The sequence below is a fragment of the Bos taurus genome, chromosome 1 (genome assembly GCF_002263795.3).
Source record: "Bos taurus isolate L1 Dominette 01449 registration number 42190680 breed Hereford chromosome 1, ARS-UCD2.0, whole genome shotgun sequence".
In the NCBI taxonomy this organism is placed as follows: Eukaryota; Metazoa; Chordata; class Mammalia; order Artiodactyla; family Bovidae; genus Bos; species Bos taurus.
The window spans coordinates 134,154,918-134,177,006 of record NC_037328.1 but is presented as its reverse complement, the minus strand read 5'-3'; the positions used below and the strand labels follow the sequence as shown (position 1 = coordinate 134,177,006).

Genomic DNA, 22,089 nt, shown 5'->3' with positions numbered 1-22,089 from the left:
AAACAGTAAGAAAAGGAGGAGACCTGACTTGCTATTTGTTTGTATGAGAAAGTTTATGTATTTGCTTGATCACATGCTTAATAGGAGTGATAAAAAAAAAAACTAGTAAAAAAGCTAAGCACTGCCACTAAAGCAGGAAAATACTGCCCAGAGCCTTCACCTTGAGCATTGACTGTATTAAGCACAGTAACTAATTGAATCCTCATAACCATCCCAAGAGGTAGATTTCACATGTGAGGAAACAGCCTCATAAAAATCCAGTAGCCTGTCCAGAGTCTTGGAGTTAGTGATTTGCAACATAAAGTTTTAAACTCAGGTCTGTCTGACTCTGTGGTCAAGATTAAAGTTTGGATCAGAGGAGGTAATACATGGACATGCTGTCCTCTGCACTGGTGAGAAAGATCTAAAGGAACATTCTTGGTTCTGGGGACCCCATGTCAAGAAGGATATTGTCAACAAAGCAGCCGGCCCATGGAGGGTACCAAGTCATGACCTCAGAGACACCAACTGATTTGGTGCTGGGGGAATGCAGGCAGGGACCTGTTTTTTTTGTTTTGTTTTGTTTTTTTGTTTTTGTTTTTTCTGCTGCTCAGTCATGTCTGACTCTTTGTGACCCTATGGACTGTAGCACACCAGGCTTCCCTGTCCTTCACTGTCTCCTGGAGTTTGCTCAAACTCATGTCCATTGAGACAGTGATGCCATCCAACCATCTCATCCTGTGTCGGCCCCTTCTCTTGCCCTCAATCTTTCCTAGTGTCAGGATCTTTTCCAATAAGTCGGCTCTCCACATCGGTAGCCAAAGTACTGGGGCTTCAGCATCAGCATCAGTCCTTCCAATGAATATTCAGGGTTAATATCCTTTAAGATTGACTGGTTTGATCTCCTCACTGTCCAGGGGACTCTCAAGAGTCTTCTCCAGCACCACAGTTCAAAAGCATCAATTCTTTGATGTTCAGTCTTCTTTATGGTCCAACTGTCACATGCAGGGAGGGACCTAGGGGTCATCACCAAGCATGACACCATCATGGCAAAGGAAAGGCGACGCTGTTGTGCTTTGTGAGGATAAACGGAACCATCACTGAGAGATCCAAGTAGGCCAAATTTGATTCAGTGTAAGAACAGCCCCCCAAACTGGAACTGTCCATGCAGAGACAGGCTGCTTTGTGGAGAGAGGGGTGAGCTCTCTGCTCTCACAGACACAGATCTCAGTAAAAGATGCTGTAGAATGGAGTTTTGCTTTAGGTAAGACACTGGACTTGATTCATCCCAGAAGCACATCTAGCTCCAAGATTTCCTGTAGCTCCAGCTTGCTTGGCTCTGGGTGGGAGGGATTTCCCAACCATACAGAACACAGCATCCAGTGTGCTGGGAATCACCTTGGACACCAGGGTGAAGGTCAGGTATACCTGGAGGAGGGAGACAGACTGGGCATTTGGCTGCCTCTCCTGGAGGTACCTGAACAGGAGTAAATGAGGGCCTATGGGAAGAGGAGGAAAGGCCCCCAGGTGCAAAAGGTGGCTGAGTATTCAGTGGGTGCTTATTAAATGCCAAATAAATTTAATGAGCTGGCTTCACCCTTGTGGCTGCTGTTGGCTCTAAGCCAGAGTTCTAGAAACCTGGTTAATTCTTTGAGTCCCCAGCTCCTAGGCTGTTGCCCTCAGCTTCCTGACAGGACTTCAGTGGCCCAGAGACAGGGGGCCTTGTCTGGAAGGACATTCCTGTCTTAGTCATTGATACCCAAGAAGTAGAGAGATGTTAAACTGTTTTTCCAGAAATACCTTTCTCTATCAAGGAGTAAGTAGCCTGTGATCCACTTTTGTTCTCCTAGAGACACATATTAGGCTGTGACTGTGTTTTTAAGAACAAATCTTGAAATGTGGTAAAACCCCCAAACAGAAGGTTGAATGAAGAGCTTCCTCAGACTCGGTGCTTTTTCCCCCAGGCTTGTTGCCCACCCTAGGGCTCCCCCTCTTGGATTCTTCCTCTAACCTTGGCTGGGTACCCATGACCTCCATTCATTCATGGAAAAAGACATCCACCCATTTTCCTGGCCTTGGTCCCAAGAAGCAGGTGGAGCGAAGTGTTTCTAGTGCCCGTCCACCTTTCCTGGTAAATTTGGTCTAGGAAACTGCCCATTCCTTAGCCTTTCATACCAATAGCTTCGGCTGTCACTCACGTGTCCCCCACATCCAGCACTCCACATCCAGTCTTGCAGCTCTGTTTCTATTCTGAGTTTTCAGACTCACTTCTAGGCACCCGTATGTCTCGTCCATGCATTCAAAGTCTAAAACCACGTGTGCAAACTTCCTGGACAATCAGGTTTCCTTCCCAAAGTGCATCATGTAGTTAATAGTACCACTTGATTCTGGAAGTCTTGACATTAATTCAGATTCCTCTGGTCCTTCCTTCATTCCTCATCTTTAATTGCTCACCAAGTGCTGTCAGTTTTTCCTTTGAAATTTCTCTTGCTTTTTCTGCTGTTGTCACTGTGAGTGTCTGGCTAAAAACTGTTATCTTGCACCTTAATTACTGCAACAACCTCAGAACTCTTTTCTCAGCCTCCAGCCCTGTCCTCATAACAATGCATGGGAGTGGTGAGGGCTGCCAGCCAAATGAACTCCCCGATGTCTTGTTCTCAGCACATCCCTCCCCTGCTGCTGGCACATTTGTCAGCTCTGTGTGTCCAGTGGCAGCAATCGGATGCCTTTGATGGTAGTCAAAGCCCTCCCACTAGTGTATCAGCAGTGTTCCACCTTGGACCCCACTTCCTTCCACACTCAAGCTGGCCACACTCTCCTCACTCATGCAATGGCAGGTATCACTCTGAGCTATGCCTTGTGACACTCCAAGCTTGTCCCTCATCAGTGAAGGACCATGTGACCTGTCATTTTTGGTCTCTGACTTTGAGACTGGCATCCACAGTCTTCTGCCTTTTCTGGTTTCTGCTACGCTTACAGCTCATTTCCAGTTGTGGGCTCCTGACTCTAGACTCTCCAGCACTGCTCCCCAGTTCATGTCTCAGTGACCTGAGAGCTCTACGAGCTTTGTTTTCCCTGTGGCTCCTACGGTCCCTGGCACAGTTGGGTGACAGGTTGCCACTGAGAAAATGAGGAGTGATCAACATCCCGAGGCAGAGGACTGGCTGAGGTCCCTCCCAGGAACCCCTAAACAGCTTCCCTCTTGTGCTTAGATATCTGGACTAAATTTAGGTGAATTACGAGTATGGCAAAGTCTGCCTTGGCTCCAGAGTGGGAAAGGAGGGGCAGCTTTCCACCTTCTCCATGGCTGCATCAGATCTGCTGGGACACAAGGTATCAAAGACTGAAAACAGCCTAATTAATACACTAGCTTTCTGGACCCTGCTGTGAGATTCTAGGAATCTTCCACCAGCAGGAAGGCACTGGGCTCTTCCTGGCACCCCTGAAGCCTCTGTCATGGGACCCACAAGATGTTCATGGTACCATTTTTGTACTTTCTGAATGTGCAAGAGGACTGGATGGCAGCATTCCATCTTCTCCTTCCACTGTTAATACCCAAATGTTACCGCCTGTTTAGAACTGGCCCTTTCCCAGCCTATGCTCTCCTGTCCTGGGACCCTGGCACTTGCAAACATGTCAAGATGACATTTTAGACTCTCCTTCCACTGTTAATACCCAAATGTTACCACCTATTTAGAACTGGCCCTTTCCCAGCCTATGCTCGCCTGTCCTGGGACCCTGGCACTTGCAAACATGTCAAGATGACATTTTAGATACACCCCACAATCTGACATCATCCCCCAAACTTGTCCCAGCCTCTTCCCTTTTGAGAGCATCCTGATCTCCTGATCCAGAGTCTCCAGCCATAGCCAGCAGTTTCCTATGCTTCACGGACTGCTCTGTACCACGTAGGAAGGCTCTGGATAGTGGCTGAGTCATTTTTTCCCCAAACTTAGTATCTTTAAAGCCTTGGTTCATGTTTAAGATTTTGCAGATCTCTTGGGACTATGGTCCTTTAAAGCTTTAGCCATCCAGGCTGTGACCCTAATCATAGCTTAAATGAATTTTGAGAGCAAAGAACAAACATATCTGCAAATCATACCTTCAATAGAAATTAGAAAGCTAGAAAATGATAAAATTGAAGAGTTTTCTCTCTCTTGGCACCATCAATCAGTTTAGATCTGTGCATACCATTTTTGTGCCAAAGGTGTATAACCTATGTTAAAAATAATGAAAATAACCAGAAACTATAAAATACTATAAATATTGCAATATTAACACTAATAATAATGAGAAGCATTGAACGGAGCATTATAAAATGTCTTACATTTTAGAGCTATATTACATCTGATATTATTGTAACTGCCGTTAATAATATTTCCCCAACACTCACAATCTGAGAACATTTTCTGAGCCCTGTCTCCAAATGTTTGGCTGTGCCCGACTCCGCAGCTGACGTGAATTCCTTGTTCACTGTCTGGTGATTCATTGCACTAAATACCATTTCCCTGATAATTAAAAACTGCTCACTGGCAAGTGGGAGCAGGAACAGGCTGATGCAGGATTTATGCAGAAACACAAAATGAGCCAAAAGACAAATGACCTGTTCTGCGTAGCTGAAGGCATTTTTTTCCCCACGTCTCCTTCTGGGACTAGAAAAAGGGTAGTTGTGATGCGGGAGAGCGGTCTGGCAAGATGTGTCATCCAGGGATAAGATGGATGCAGGGAGAGCCTTTAGAGCACATGTTCAGCCAAATGGTTCTCCAGACTTAGGAATAGAGACCACCTCAGCAGAGGAGTCCAGCCAGGGCCATTCCTAGGCTGACTGTATCAGACCCTTGTCATTGCAAAAGAACTGGGTTTGAATCGATTTTAGACTTCTGATTTCAGTTTTCCTGCCTCAGTCTAATAACGTACCCTCAGTTTCGGGAAAACAAAGACCGATTCCTACCCTGCATAGGTGCGGGATGTTCTAAACTGACATTACATCAGCTCTCCTAGGCTGCGTGCTCTCCTCGGTTTCTTGTGAAAGACTTTGGTGATGACCAAAGCCCATGCCTGGCCCAGAGCAGCAGTTGAGACATTGTGTGCATGCACGCATATACACACATTCATACATGGATATACATTTGTTTGCTCACACACACACACCATATATACACGCACTCATATACATGCATACACACACTCACACACACACACACCCCTTAATTCCACATGCCAGTGAGGTAGCACACCTGCTCATGAATAAACCAGACAGTGATTAGAAGGTGAACTTTCTCCCATGAAGATACATTTGCCCGGACATCATTGGCCTGAATGAATCCTGGCACCATTAAGAGATGAAACTCTCCCTTCTGGGAATAGTTCCTTCCCAGAACTGATCAGGGCCAATATCTGTGGAGCTCATTAACTCAGAATCCTCTCTCATTCATCCTTACATATGTCTTTACTTGCAAACCATTCATTACAGCGCATTCTAGATTGTTTAATTAGTTTCTGTGGAAGAGTTCCTGTAGGACAGCTTAGCACACATCGTTTAAAAGCCCTTAATCCAAAATAACAAGGTGGTATTTTTAAAGTAATATAACCTTAACACTGCCCACCCCCACCACCCCAGCTTCCTACCTCCCCATACACTTCCTAGAACAATTTACTGATAGTAATCATGAGTGTTTCAGCTTGTGAGCCCTCCCTGTACACCGGGCACCATGCTAGATATGTCACTTACAATGTGGTCTTTAATATTACAGCTGCCCCTGGAGGAAGGTGTTTCTCCTCCTTCGGTAGAAGAAAAAAATAATAGAAGAGATGTATGTGGTCTTGCTGCAAAATGCCCAGCTAGAGATAGGCTTCAGAATTCTGACCTCACCTTGGGATCCCCGCTTCTGGCCTCTCAGCCTTCTCTCATCTCAGTCCGGAACTGGGGAGAAGTCACAGGCTGTCGACACTGGCCTGCCACCCGTGTAGCATTTTGAGTGGGTCTTTTGCTGTGGCCTTGTCTCCAGTGCTCAGCCTTCCAGCACACAGGGGCCAACTTCCGCCTAAAGCATCTGTGTTTCTTCACCTAAGCGCCTCCCTGGCCCTGGACCCTTCCAGCCCAGCTGCGCAGCAGGCAGAGCAGGCCCCAGCCAATGACTGACGGGAGTCGTGTGGCGCCACTCCAGCTCACGCCACCCTAGCTGACTCTGAAGCTTGTGATCTCAGAGGTTCCTTGGGGTGGGGAGTTAAGCCTGTGTCAGTTACCCACAGCCCATGGCGGTAAGTGCCTTGAGGGCACGCTTTTCTTAGGCTGCCTTTCCGTCCTACCTTACTGCCCACTGACCTGCAGGCACTTCTTGGGATCACCTCCCAGATAATCCCAGTAGGGATCACCACCTACTTGCTTTCACGTCTTGTCTTAAGTTGTTGCTTCTGAAGAAACCTCAAGTGAGACTGCCTGAACATGCTGGTCAGGGTTGTTAGGCATCCATGCGGTTTGCTCGTTCTTGCTCTTTACTTGTTCTCCAGACCAAAGGAGAAAGAGATGAGCCTCTAGTTCTATTTTTCCCTTTGTCCACTGCTATTAAAGTAAAATTTCCATTCTCTCTCCACCGCTGCCCCAGGGATTAAGACATTCTATCATAAAGATGAGGATTTTCTTTGTTCAAAGTTCAATCAATAGATTCCAGAGTCAACATTGTCATCCCCAAGTTTTCAAAGAGCATTTTGATTGATGTCTAGCACACTTGGAGTGCTTTTATTTCATGACTGGGAATAATCCAAATTTCAGAAAAAGTAATTCCTCTGGGTGGGGTACCTGGCTTTAAAAACATTTCCGCTTTGAGTTCTTGGCTGCATCTTCCTTCTCCATCTGGATTAGACTCTGGCCTGACCTGGTGACTAGGGCAACATTCATTTGGGGTCACCGTAGAGCCACCAGAACTTTTTGGATGGGAAATGTCATTGTGTGATAATTTATAATATATAAATTATCATAATATATGTATATATATTTATACACATATAAATTGTGTTTTCAAGGCTGGGAGTTGCTGAGAAGGAGCTGCAGTGGGGAGTGTGTGCTGAGAGGACAAAGCTCAGGGAACCTAAGGTTACCTTAGCCACAGCCACGGCACGGGGGCTTTTCCCCACCTGCCTGCCCTGATGACCTGCCTCTTTTAGGAACCAGACAACAGCAGCAGAAAGGGAAAACGACTGCTCTTCCCAAGGCTGCCATGCCAGACTGTTCTGTTCAGCCTTTGAAGCCCACCTCCCATCTCACCACCCCCAGGAAATCCCTTTCCATGCTTGCCTAATGACACGTCCAACATGGTGAAAAATGACGTTGTGATGAATCCATTTGTTTCTTGGGTTCCATTTCCTGTTTTTTTCCCCTCTCTTCTACTTTTCGAATGTATTTTTTCTGCAATGACAATTCTCTATTTTGTCCCCGTGCGCACCTATTTATCTTGCCGCTGTAAACATCAGTGACAAAGTCCATATTCCTTTATGTATTTCTCATTCACCATTTTATTCACTTTTCATACTTCACTGTGTCTGAAGGCATGGGGGTTCAATTACCATTTCTTCTTTCATTCCACCTCATTTATTCTGTGTAGACTTTACAATTTTCTCTCTCAGTATTTTCTATGCTCTTCTCTTCACGTTTTCTGTTCTGGTTACTGGCTTGGCACTCCTATCTTGAGGTTTTTCTAATATCCATTCCTTTTTTTGTTTTTAATCCATCCTCATACCTCTTCCAGCCCTGGACACTGCTGTCAGTTATAACCTTAACGGTGGCCTCCACTCAGGAAAGTTGTCAAGTTGATAAATATTGATATCTGCCCTGCCATTTTACCACCACTTTTCTGCTAATGCATTTGGTTGGCATCAATCAGCTTCTTTGCCTTCTATGAGCGCCTGGTGTGGGAACTGGTCCCGATCTGTCACTTATAAGTAATCTGCTCCACATTTCATCAAGAGCTCAAACACAGAAAATATGGAGGAGAGGTAGAGGACAGAGAACCAGGCTAGCATGGCCCAGAGGGAAGGGAGACAGGGAGATCCAACAAGGAAAAGTGAGGCAGCTGGACGTGTAGGAGAGGCGCCCCCAACCCAGCCAGACCATTACTGCTGGGGACAGCAGCCAGTGCTTAATGACTGCTGTGTCCTCTTTGGGATGTTAACCCTGCTTATCTCCTCCAAAAAGGCTCCCCAGGGATGAAGATCTACATTGACCCCTTCACTTACGAGGACCCCAACGAAGCTGTCCGGGAGTTTGCGAAGGAGATTGATGTCTCTTTTGTGAAAATCGAAGAGGTCATCGGAGCAGGTATGGCTCTTCTTCCCTCCCCTCCTTTCTGCCCTCTTGGTGTCTAGACATCCTCTTTCACCACTCTGGGTGATGTCTATCATCTTTCTCCCCCAAAGGTGCATCTAAGCCATCTACAATATGTGTCTAAGGATCTTCTGGGACCTTGTTCATGGTGTCCAAGCTTATTTGGTGTTGCAGAGAAGTCAACTCTGGTTTTAAAAGATTCAGAAATAGCTCTGGAAGTGGAACACCAAATGCAAATAAAGAGAGAGAAATAGGGTGATAAGTTGGGAAATGCACTTCTCTTTTCAGAAGCTGAACTTAGTATCCCAAGCACTGACTCCAATATCTCCATGGCCTCGGGCCAAAGTTTATTCCCACACTTCCAGTTTTCCTTTTCTGATATACATGGATTTGGAGACAGACTATGATGAACTAAAGAAGGACCACTATTTCTAGAAGAAAACTCACCCATATCCATATTTTCTACAAAAGATCCATGATAGGGATGGTAATATAAGACAGACTTCCCTCCCAAGAAATGCGTGTTCTCATCTACATTGGAATACAAACCCAGCCCAGCAAAGAATAACTGTCTGAGATGCTATCGGGACACTCTACCTAAAGGCTGGTCTAGCATTTTCATCTTCCTTTAATAGATCAATAGTTGAGTCAGTTGGATAATGGATCCAGCCTTATTGATATAAATGAGGAAAATATCCCCAAATATCATTCCTTTGGAAATAATCTCTTTAGTGCCCCCTCTGTGGTCTTTTCTGAATCTTCTTAAAAGATGTGTTTGCTTTGTGTCCTCTTTCCTACTTTTGGTTCCTTATACAACATTCTTTGTCTTCTCTTCTTCTTTAAATTGGATTAGACATTGTTCGGGCTCTCTTCACTCGTATGCTGTGTACTCCCAAAGCTCCTATGTCTGGAAGTGCTTTTTTTCATGTCAATATTTGGAGAGCTATGGGGTTGCCTCTTCCAATATTTTAAGCTCCATAAAATATGTTTAGTCAAAGTCTTCCAGACGACCACTCCATATATTATCTTTAGGAGGAAAGTCACCCTCCTCCCATTCACTGCCTCTCTTAATTTGCTGAGGGGTCAAAAAGCCATCTGTGAAATTGGAAGTCGCATTTGAAAGCTTGCCCCATTAAGTCACATTCTCCTGCTCTGATTTCCCTCTAAAAGAGCTCCAATCTCATGGCATCCCTGTGGTGGGTGCTGGACCCTCCCTGTAGGACACATGACCCTCTTTCTACCAAACTCTCACGTGTTCCAGCCAGCTGACCATAATCTGATCCACATGAGTCTATATGTATTTCCCATTGATTTTCATTAAATATGTTACTGAACCACGACTTTCACTTCTGTGCAGATAATTTTCTCTTCCCCCTTAGATACCGACAGACCTAAGGATCATGCCTTAGAAGGCTGTATCCCAGATAAGCTGGATGACTTGAAGGGACTCAGATTTCTCCAGTAAACTTGAAAGTGAAAGCTTTGATCTCGTACCTGCTCCTCTGTGTTGTTCATTACTGTTATGTCATGTGAAAATGGAGCTAGTGATTTTAATGTTGTTATTTATGTCGAGTGCTTAGCGCAGTGCATTCTGGACTGCATTTCATCCCAGAGAGCCCGTGTCAGCCCCCTCCCATCTTTTTCAGGGGAGAAGCAAAGAGCCTTCTCACTTTATGACCCTGCCGGGGAGGTGCAGCTTGGAGTGAGCTCACCAACTGCTGGATGCCTATAAAGGGACAATCCATGGCCCACCTTCACCTTCTATCTCTGGGTAGCCTTTGCTTATGCTGTCATGTTTGTGCATTCTGCTCAGAGAAGACATAGTCCCTGCCATGGCTTACCTGGTCCTGGGGAGGGATGGATACATGGAGCAGTATAGAAGATGCCCAGTAGCTTGGGATAAAGTCTTCTGTCCAGTTGCTGCTGACTGCCTTCTACCTGATAGCCATCTGCTTGCAATTCAGTAATTGCACAGCTCATCCCTGTGGATGTGAATTCACTATGTGGAACTTGATGCAGTTTCATCAGGAGACACTCCTGGCTGGAGTCAGTCTCTCTCTGTCCTCCGATTCTTCCTCTCTGTCACCACTCCTGCTTTTCCCACTCCTTGCCTCACTGAGCTTGACTTCACTTTATGCTAAAAGAGCTGGTGTGAGTTGAGTTTTTTTAAAAAAGAATTTTGTAAGGTAACATTTGTAGTGTAGTTGGCAATATTTCCCTTAGCCACCTGGCAGATTCAGCTCAGGGGACCAAATCCGGGTTCCAAAATGATAATACAACATGAGAAGAATCAGAAGTCCTTTCCCCTTCCTTCATTCTGTTCCTTTCTCCTTCCCTTAACATGCTCTTATTAGATACTTTTTGCTTGTGGATGTTGAGTCCCAGAGATGAACAGATACTCTCCTGCCCAGAAGGCTGACAGTCTTGTTGAGAAACAGGCCAGTAACATGTTCACTGTTTCACACATCCCACAACACAGGCAAATGTGAAGTTTGGGGCCAACAGAGAGCAGTGTCCAGCTCCTTGTTCTGGGAGTGAGTGGGGGGATCAGGAGGACTTTGCAAAGAAGGTCACCTTTGGCCTGAGCTTTTAAGGTTGAAAACCAGTAGGAAAAGTAAGTTTGGAGGAAATGCATGAGGGAATGAGACAGAAGAGGAAAATTAAATAACTTAAGGAGGGAAATGACCATGGCCTGGCAGCAGTAGTGTGCTGAGCCAGTTTGTGCTACTTCGCAGGAGCCAGTTGTGTGCATCATTTTGCAGCCCTGTGTTTGGTGACATCTTGGTAGTCTGACATCAGCCATGGGAGGAGTATTTACACCATGATAATTGGCAAATGCTACAAATCAAAGGTTTTGTTTCTTCACTTCCTGGAGAGCTGATAGTTTAGCACACCCCAGGCCTTCCAGAATGTGCAAGATAATTTCAAAGAGGTTGCAGAGGAACTGGCCCATTTCTGCTGCATATAGATCCAGAGAAGAGGGCTGTGTTTGTTGCAGGAGGGATTAGATAGAGAATTCAAAAAGATCCGCATTCATTAAACATTGATTTCATGCCTGAAACTGTGGTGGATGCTGAAAAGCACACTCAGTGCCTCATAATCCCGGCTGATGTGTTAACACAAAGTCCTGCTCTGCAGGAGGAGGGGATGGGACTGAGAGGTAAGACGGGGGTCAGAGAACACGCAGCCCTGGAGGCAGGAGGAGGAGAGGCTTGATGGCCAAAGGAAGAATGCAGGAAAGAGGCACCTGGGGGCCCCCTAAGAACTTTGGGTTGCTGGATGGGCTGATGCTCTGTGTGGCACATTCTGAGAACAAGGCTGAGAGAAGGCTCCTACAGAGGGGATCCCTGAGGGTAGGTGACTTAATCAAGCATTAAGTCTGGAATCTAGCGATCAGGAGGTTGGGTATGGATTTTATCCTATATAAACCGTGAGTGAGTAGTCTCAGAGCAGGGTAGGCAGTAGAAATGAAGTGGGAGAAGAACCTGATGAACCTGTGTTGATTGAACTTGAAAGGGTGATGGGAAAGGTTTGTAAGAATTCAGAGGCACGTAGACCAGTTATAGGGCTGGGAAACATGGAGGAGGTTTGAGGTGGTCAATGCTGGAATCAAGTGTGGTAAGGAAGGCTGCCTTGCAGCAAGTAAACCAACCTAAACCAGAAAGTACCCTGACATGGTGAATGGAGGGGCCAGTGGCCTTGATGGCTGGAGCTGACGGGGAGACATGGCATGGAGGTTGTGGCCAGAAGTGATGGCCATCAGGTTAAACACCTTAAAGGGAAAAGGGGGCTGCCTGGCCACCAGGGTGTGGGGACTGGTGGTTGTGCTTGCCAGTAAAGGCCAATGGAATACAATCTATAAACTTTGGGGTTGAAGAATTGCACCAACCTCCAAAGATTCTTCTACCATAGTTGAGGATAATGAACAAAGGAATCAAAATAACTGTGAGCCAGATATGACACCAACCAAGAGGACTGAATTACACTTGACCCTGGAACAACACAGGGGTTAGGGGCACAGACCTTTCTTTATGGTTGAAAATTGATGTGTATAACTTGACAGCCAGCCCTCTGTATCCATGAGTCCACATCCCTGGACTCAACCAACCATGGATTGTGTAGTACTATAGTACCTACTTATTGAAAGAAGTCTCTGTGCCAGCGAACCTGTGCAATTCAAACTCTTGATGTTTATCAAGAGTCAACTATATAATTAGCTCATTTATCATTATGTAATGTTTGCTTTGTTGTTGTTTAGCCATTCATTTGTCTCCAGCTCTTTTGTGACCCTGTGGATTATAGTCTCCCAGGTTCCTCTGTCCATGGGATTTCCCAGGCAAGAATACTAGAGTGGGTTGCCATTTCGTTCTCCAGGAGATCTTCCCAACTCAGGGGTCCAACCTGTGTCTCCTGCATTGGCAGGAGGATTCTTTACCATTGAACCACCAGGGAAGTCCCAATATTTGTTTACTGCCCCTCTTTTATCACCATGCTCAAAGTTCCATGGGAGTGATGAAACTTGAGCGCCTCTGTTAGTCCCGTTCCTGGCCTGCTGTGGCACTAAGGTGCTCAGTTAAAAATGTCCTTGGAGGAAAATCATAATAGGGATAAACTTTGAAGAACTGGGTATAGTTTGGGAGTATGCAGAGAAACCAGAAAGAGGTCACATGAGATTGTGAGTCATTTGGTGCTCTGAAAGGAGCCTAGTGGAATGAGGAAGACTGATCCTTCCTCTTTTCCTTGCAGTGATGGGAATTTTTGAAGTCCTTTTAGAGAGGGCATCTGCTATCTTTGGAGAGTGTCAACTCTTTGAAACCATGAATCTGACTCATAGGAATCACTCACAGGTCAGCTTCAATTGACCTGTGGAGTTCTGATCCACTGCTTGATTCTGATCAGTTTGAGCTGTAGACATGCCCAGAACATAAACTAAGGCTTCCATGTATACTTGGGCCCTAAAGCATGAGTGGTGTTCCTGGGTTGTACAGTGTGCAGCCTGCATAACTGTATGTAGCAGCCCTGAGCACAACAATGAAAATACAGGTAAAGGTGTCACCAGAAGGGATCATCGAAGGGGAGACATGCCCATTGTATTTTAATTAATAACTGCCCCCCCCCCACTTACTCCAGCAGATGCTGACCCAGCATTTCCACAGATGGCTTAGGTGAGAGGGCTGGATAAGGAGAGTTGGGGAGAGGGAGTCTGTGGTGTATACGGATAGGATGGGGCCAGCAAAGAAGACCCATCTCTTCTCTTTGAGGAATAGAATGGTTTCTTGGTGATGATTAGGTAGAAAATACCAATACTGGATAGGAGTCACAGCAGGAAGGGTTTCCAGATTACAGTTCAGTCGCTCAGTCCTGTCTGACTCTTTGTGACCCCATGGACTGCAGGACGCCAGGCTTCCCTGTCCATCAACAACTCCCAGAGCTTACTCAAACTCATATCCATTGAATCAGTGATGCCATCCAACCATCTCATCTTCTGTCATCCCCTTCTCCTCCTGCCTTCAGTCTTTCCCAGCATCAGGGCCTTTTCCAATGAGTCAGTCCTTCCAATCAGGTGGCCAAAGCTTCAGCTTCAGCATCAATCCTTCTAATGAATATTCAGAACTGATTTCCTATAGGATTGACGGGTTGGATTCCCTTGCAGTCCAAGGGACTCTTAAGAGTCTTCTCCAACACTACAGTTCAATCTTCAGTGCTCAGCTTTCTTTATACTCCAACTCTCACATCCATACATGACTACTGGAAAAACCATAGCTTTGACTATAGGGTTTCTAGAGGAGCAAAATAAATAGATGTTGTCAGTAATTATAATTAATGTAGCTGGCATGCACTGAATACTCACCATGTGCATGTTTCATTCAGCCCTCATGATGACCCTGTTAGCCCTGTGAGTTAGTGTGTGTGTGTGTGTGTGTGTGTGTGTGTGTGCGTGCGTGCATGCGCACATGCACACAAACACTCATGCGTTTGCATATGCATTTGTAAACTGGTGAGGATGGTGGCTCATTCGTTAAAGAATCTGCCTACAATGCAGGAGACCCAGGTTTGATCCTTGGGTTGGGAAGATCCCCTGGAGAAGGGAATGGCTACCCATACCAATATTATTGCCTGAAGAATTCCATGGACAGAGGATCCTGGCGGGCTACAGTCCATGGGATTGCCGAGTCGGACACGACTTGAGCAACTAACACTTTCACTTCTATTTTCAAGGATATCAATATTCAGTGAACAATTTGTCAAAGGCCATGTTACTGGTTGAGTTAATAGTAGGGCAAAAATTGAAACCCAGATACGATTGACCTTAATCCAGTGAATGTAACTCTCACACTACCTTCCACTTCTGTCACTGTCCTGGAAAACAGCAGCTAAGTATACAGAGACATTGCTTCTGATGTCAAACTCTTATCTAGCAGTTTGGAATACCCAAGCCACTTGACTGGGAATGGCAGTACTGTCCTAGAATTCAGTGTGCCCATACGGTGACGCCACAAAGATGCCCCTCATTCCCTGGGAAGAGCATGTTCTTCCTAGAATACCTTCGTCCTGTTCTCTGGTCCTCCTATTTTAATATAATCAGTTATTGACTTAAGAAGGCTAACAATGAGCGCCACAATATTTAGCACTTTTAGTTGTATGTGCTTGCTTATGTTAAGTACTTCCCTGGTGGTTCAGGTGATAAATGGTCTGCCTGCAATGCAGGAGACCTGGGTTCAATCTAAAATGAATGATATCTAGGTATATGGTTGTCTAAATGACTATAAGAAGCTATGAGAAAAGAGAAAACTAGATTTACTCTCACCATTTAGGTATTAAGTATTGTGGGCATCATGGCTACTAATTAGAGTCATCTAATTTGCCAACTCCAGTAGCCTAGTAATGGGTACCTGGGGAACTCTGCTGAGAAGGAGAAGTGGGATTGTGATCAATTAGTAATGTCTGTCCTGAGTATAGCATCAGGAGGTGGTGGAATGCCTGCCATGATTTTACTATCCCTAGTTTAGCCGTAACCTATCTTACACAGGCTAGTGTCATAAAACTTGCTATAAATCATATTTTTAAACCTAGTTTAAATGAATTCTTTAAAACTTTCTTTTCTGGTGGAAGCTTGAATTAGTTACATGAAGCCCTGCTTCCCTTTTTCCTTCCCTGAGGCAGTTTGTAACTTCAAAATGCTAAAGAAAAGAGTGCAATTGTGTGTGGATCCTAGCAGCACATAGCCAACAGCTAGTGCTTGAAATACCTGCTGGCAGGTTGGATGTTTCATTTCCAAAAATTGAAAATTCTTTCCTTCTGATTTTATATATAATAGTTGAGGCAGTTAATGCTGCTAAACCATTTTTTTTCTCTCTTCCTCATTTTGTCAAGGAAGATAGGGAAGAGAACCTGGCAAGGAGCTGAAATTTGTAGGGAATCATTTCAGCAGCTGTCTTGGAGGGCAGTGACAGGAACTAGCAAAATGACCCTCAGCAGACAGCTTTGAGGGCTGCAGTTCTCAAACTAGAGCCAGGCGTCAGAATCAGCTGGAGGCAAGTTAACACCCAAGTCACTGGGCCCTGCCTACTGAGCTTCTGATCTAGGTGGGTAGAGGTTGGGCTCCAAAGCTGCTTTTTCTAATAGGTTTCCAGGTGATACTGGTGGGCAGGAACCACATTTTGAGAACCACTGCTAAGAGCCACTGGCACTAAACTGGCCTGAAGCTGAAGTTGGGTCCTAGCCAAGAGGAGATTTGGTTCTAGAAGAGGATCCAAGGTCAGCTGCAAAGGCCTGTGCCCATCACAGTTCAGCCAGACCAAAATTCGGTTGGCTGCCATTACTGTCAGTCAAGGAGCTGCATAGAAAGAACTAACCATAACCACTACTCAGTCATTTCCTATAAGTATCTATTTTAAATATAATTCTGTGACCTTCCCTGGCAATACAGTGACTAGGACTCAGCACTTTTATTGCCATGACCCAGGTTCAATCCCTGATTGGGGAACTAAGATCCCTCAAGCCACACAGAATGGCCAAAATTAAAATTATATGTATATCTATGTGTGTGAATATGCATAGGCTTCCCTGGTGGCTCAGTGGTAAAGAGTCCACTTGCCAACGCAGGAGACGTGGTTTCTATCTCTGAGTCCAGAAGACCCCCTGGAGAAGGAAATGGCAACCCACTCCAGTGTTCTTGCCTGGGAAATCCCATGGACGGAGGAGCCTGGTGGGCTACAGTCCATGGGGCCACAAAGAGTCTGACATGACTTAGCGGCTAAACAATAATGTGTGTGTGTGTGTGTGTGTGTGTGTGTGTGTGTGTTTATGTATAGTATGTGTGTGTGTGTATATATATATATATATATGTATGTATGTATGTATAATGCTAATACTGAATTTGTTGAAAATAGATTTTAGGGGTTAATAATTTTTCCTAAAAATATGGAAGACGGATGGCTATGATTTGGAGCTCGTGTGAAAGGAAGCTTTTTAGAGTTCTTGTGATGTGTCTGTGTGCTCAGTCGTGTTTAGAATTCAGATCATGGCAAATCAAAGCACCACAAGCCTCAAGTTCTGGCCCTAATGGCAGGAAAGGTGTCCAAGAATAGTTCCCTGAACATAGTACATGAACCTGAGGTCAAAGACCACAGGTGAGAGCAGTCAGATTGTAAGTGACGGATGGCCTTTATTTTCTGTTTATTCCTAAGAATGGTGCATCAACTCCAGTTCCCCACGAGCCTGTGGGGGTGCTAGAAGGGCCAGAACCCACAGACTTTAGTGCTCAGGGCTTACCTGGAGACACTGTCTGTGCCCAGATACCTGGCAGGGGGACTTCTTACCACCCTTGGCAAGATGCCCTACTTGTCTTGGCTGCAGAAACCCTTCTCTCTTCCATTCTCCACTCCCCACCCCTGGTTTGTCTTTTTAAAATCACCACCCAGCTGTATCTTCAATAGTCTGGAGTTTGCAATACACTTTCTCATAGACCCCACACCTGGGAAGGCCCCACAGTTAATCAGTTCTTTTTGTCCAACAGAGCTGAGAAATCTGAGGCTGAACAAGGGAAGCACCCTGCCTGAAGTCTGGGGGTGGTGCCAGGATGAGGGGGTGGGGAGGTGGTGTAGACTCAGGTTTTTTTCTCCAGAGTTTCTCCTTTTGGCCAGAGTTTGCCCCAGCTGCTCTGGGGGCCACTTAATTACATGGTGGAGGACAGCGTCTGAGTGAGAACTGTGGATGAAGTGACTTCCTTTTCAGTTGGTGGTTTGAAAACCTCTGGGCTTGGAGAATATGAAGTCATTCCTTTGTCAGACACCAGAAAGGAGCTATTTTTACAGAATCACAATCCTTTAAGTCACTGCTTTCCAGTGATTATGGAGCAGATTTTCCAAGAGCGTACAACACTGCTATGTGGTAACCATACAGAACCCATCTCTCCCTATCCAGGAGAGCACTTTTTTAAAAACACTTTTTTTTTTTAAGAGCAGTTTTAGGTTCACAGAAAAATAGAGTGGAAGGTACAGCGATGTCTCATATAACTCCTGCCCCCACGCATACACAGTCTCTCCCATTGTCAACACCCCCAGGCAGAGTGCTCCACTTGTCACAGGTGAGAAACCCACACTGATCCATCATTATCACCAAGGTCCTTAGTGCAGGTTCACTCTGGATGCTATGGGTTTAGACAGATTTATAATGATAGCCACCACCACCCATTTAATTTCTTACACAGGAACTTCACTGCCTGAAAAATCCTCTCACATTTTTACTTTATAATTTCAAAAAACTATATGAAGAGACCCCCTATAGAGGATATAATTTAGAGCTAAAGTGTTAGGAGCACTACACCTGAAGACCAGTCAGCCACAAAGGTTAAACAACGACATGACATTTGTCGATTAGGAAAGGAATGTGCGTGGCCCACACTGTTCTATGTAGATGGGACTTTGCGATGTCACACTTTCATCCACGTCTTCCTTCTTTCTCTTCTTCTTTCTCCCCGGTCACAGCTACAAAGCCCACTCTGTGTGTCAGGCCCTGTGCAGTGAGAGGCAGCTTATATGCAAGCACTGCTTTCAAAAGAATTCAAAGGTGTAGGAATGAATTCCAGGTGCTCCAGGGCCTTTGACAATTCCCTGATCTGTTTGAATATGCTTGGTGGTTTTGACCCATGGCTCTCAACTTTGGCTGCTCCTCAGACCCACCTGGGCAGCCAGGCCTGACTTCGTGGACCTGTGACCTGTGCACGGGCCCCCATGCTCAACAGGGCTCATGCTCAGTTTAATGCTCTGCCACCACAGTCTTAAAATTCTTAATAAATTTTGAACAGTGAGTCCCGCATTTTCATTTTGCACCAAGCCCCGCAAATTATGTAGCTGATGCTGTGGGCTGCTTTTAAGTATGTCCATGCCCAAGCTGCACCCAGACCAACTAGTCAGAATTCCTGCAGGTGGGATCCAGGCCCCTGTGCTTTGTAAGCTCTCTGGGGGAGTTGCTGTGGGAAGCCATCCTTGAGAACGGCTTGTATAAAACAGAAGTCCTCAACTATGGGGTTTCTGTGTATGTTGTGGGGAACAATAAATTCACCCAGGGTGCTTATACAAACTCCCAGACTGATGTGTAGAAATGGATAAATATTCTGATTCCTAAATATTCTAATCTTGCCTAACAAGCCAGGCAAGTGCTTTCCGTAAGTACGCCGTTTGTCTGCAAGATAGTCCCACCGTGTTTGCTGTTCCCTTGTTACTGTGTCATTGTGGCAGTAACTGCATTTGAATGCTTAGGACCTGCATGGTTGGGGCACAGTGGTCCCTGCATGGGACTTCCCCCAGCTCTCTTCCCGGTGGCACTGCTAACTGAATACACCTTCTGAGAGGTGATGTGATAGGAAAAGGTATGAACTATGCACAGCATCCCTAACTGCCTCACAGCTGTGGGGTCTGAGGCGAGTTTTCCTTGTGCCTCAGTTTCTTTATTAGAAAAATGGGCATAATAATACCCAACTCATAAATGGGTTTTGAGAATTAATGAGATAAGACACGCAAAAAGCCCAGCACTGTGCCTGGCATATAGGCGGTCAAAATATATCAGTGTGCTATCTCCCTCAAGAAGAAATATTAGCATGTTTTCCCCTCACTCTGAACTGTGTCTTTTTACTAAAAGAAAATAGAAGTCATTAGTACAATAATAGGAAAGAAATACTGATATTCTTCAGTTAGTATACTTATTAAATATGCATATATATTCATTCAGTTCATAGCTATTGAATACCTACTAGGTCAAGGTGTCAGAGAATTGATTGCATATATATCTGTGCACAGGCACCCATGTATATACATACAAACCTTGTCTCCTAAGTCAGGAGACTTTACCACTAGCAGGCTTTACCACTAGTGCTACCTCGGAAGCCCTTGATCAAAGTGGAAAGTGTAAAAAAATTAGAATGAGCATGAGGAGGAGGAGAAGAAAGAGAAAGTACAACTAAATAAAACCCGGTGAACAGGAAGGGAGTTCTCATGCCCTTAGACAATCTCTGAATCCAACAAGAAAAAGGTTACCTTTTCTTTTCTGGTAAAAACTCAGCTAAAGAAAAACCACAGAGTTTTAATTCCAAGAGCCCTCACACCTCACTGTTGACCTTGATACAAAAGACAGTCTCTCCGCTTCTACTGGGGAATTGCACATGACTTCACTTACGGCTCAGCTGGTAAAGAATCTGTGCATGCAATGCAGGAGACCTGGGTTCAATCCCTGGCTCGGGAAGATCCCCTGCAGAAGGGAAAGGCTACCCTCTCCAGTATTCTAGCCTGGAGAATTCCATGGACTGTATAGTCCATGGGGTTGCAAAGAGTTGGACACGACTGAGCAACTTTCACATTCACATATATAGAGACACAGCCATATATACAATATATGCAAACATGCATAGAGACACACATGTATATGCACACATAGACACATGTATGTATACATACATATGCATACACACATATACACACACAAATAGGCACATATGCAAGCACACACATATGTGTGTGTAGAAGCGGAGAGACTGTCTTTTGTATCAAGGTCAACAGTGAGGTGTGAGGGCTCCTGGAATGAAAACTGTGGTTTTTCTTTAGCTGAGTTTTTACCAGAAAAGAAGAGGTAAGCTTTTTCTTGTTGGATTCAGAGATTGTCCAAGGGCAAGCGAACTCCCCTCCTGTTCACCGGGTTTTATTTAGTTGTACTTTCTCTTTCTTCTCCTCCTCCTCATGCTTATTCTAATTTTTTTACACTTTCCACTTTGATCAAGCACACACATATATGACAGGTAGTTATTATTCAATACTTTTCTTTAAATTTTACTCAAACTGAAAAATCAATGCTTATTGTAACAATTTAAACAGCAGAAAAGCAACTAATTCAAGTTTACTAATCCATACTCCCCCATTCCTATTCCCACCATTCCAGTGTAACCAAATTTTAAACAATTTGAAATTGAAAATAAATTTGCTATGAATTTTTTCCATAATGTTTTTTGGCATACACACAGAGATATCAACCTGGGCTTATTCTACAGGCCACATTCTTAACTTTCTCTTCTTTTCTGTCTCACTTAGCAATATAATGCAGACATCTTTTGAAGTCAGTATATCTCATTCATCTATTAGTCTTCAGTAGCTCCTAGCATTCTGCAGTGTGGCGGTTCTCTTTCTAACCATTCCCCTGGCTATGGTCATATGGTGTTTGACATTAAAGGAGATGCTGCAGTAAACAGTGTTTTATAAAAATGTTAATACTAGCACTTCTACTTATTTTGGATAGGACAGAGATAGAGCCTCCAGCAGTTTATAAGCCAAGGATGAGCAAAGCCAAACAAACAATAATAAATGTGATACCCCAACTTCTATTGCACGCCTACCACATACCAGGCAATGCAGTGGGCTCAGGGTGCGGACGTGAATGGGACTCGGTCTGACCTCAAGCAGTATGATCATGTATCAAAACCAGCATTACACATGCTATCTATCTTAAGTTCATTGGAATCTTCCTAATGGTGCTTCAGACAACCTCTACTCCAGCCTTAGAGTCTCAAAAAGTCCCATTGACTCTGGAGAAGCTTTACATCCAAAGCCCTTTCGTGCAGCTTCCTTCCAATCCGTGCAGCAGAAAATACAAAAAAAGTCCCATCTAAATCACAGATGTTAACATGCTTTCGTAATTCGGCCAGTAATTTATCTGATTGCTCACAGTTTGCTCCATCATCGTCTTCCAGAAGCTGAAAGTGACAAAGAAATTTCTCCTGGCAGAAAGACATGTTTCTCCTATCAGGCCTTTGACACCCATCTTTGTGATGCACTTACAAGTAGATTCTAAACTGCTTCACATGACAGCACCGAAGTTACAAAACCAAGTTAAATCATAACTTTCAAAAGCACGTGAACAAGATTCAACAGATTTTTTAAGCAGCTGTGAAATAGCATCACCAGAATTGTTTTTACTTCTGGTGATTTTACTACACAAATGTTTAAATGCTGCATAACCCATGGAGGTGTGCTGCTCGTGTCTACTTGAAAAAGCCACTTTCTGTTCAGCTGCCAGGAGTGCAGGTAGCTGCCAGCTTCCCACCGCAGTGCCTTCAGGATCTACCTTAACTTTCCCGCAGGGCCCAACTCTTTCTGGCAAAACCCCAGCCAGTGACAGAGCCAGTGGGATGCTAGGGTAGGGTCTCTTTGGGATGGGCACTCTTTATTCTGGAGCTCTTCATTGGGTTGGATGAGACTGTCAGGTCTGCATTGCAGTTTGGGCCTCTCCTGCATTGTAATCTG

General features: G+C 44.8%; 1 protein-coding gene across 1 annotated transcript in view; it reads left to right on the top strand.

Moving 5' to 3' along the window:
• EPHB1 (EPH receptor B1) overlaps window positions 1–22,089 on the top strand; it is a 466,102-nt gene that overhangs the window by 376,116 nt on the left and 67,897 nt on the right. Inside the window, exon 10 of the mRNA NM_001192829.2 lies at window positions 8,171–8,293. Within this exon, the coding sequence (NP_001179758.2) occupies window positions 8,171–8,293 (123 nt within the window). The remainder of the gene's footprint in view (window positions 1–8,170; window positions 8,294–22,089) is intronic.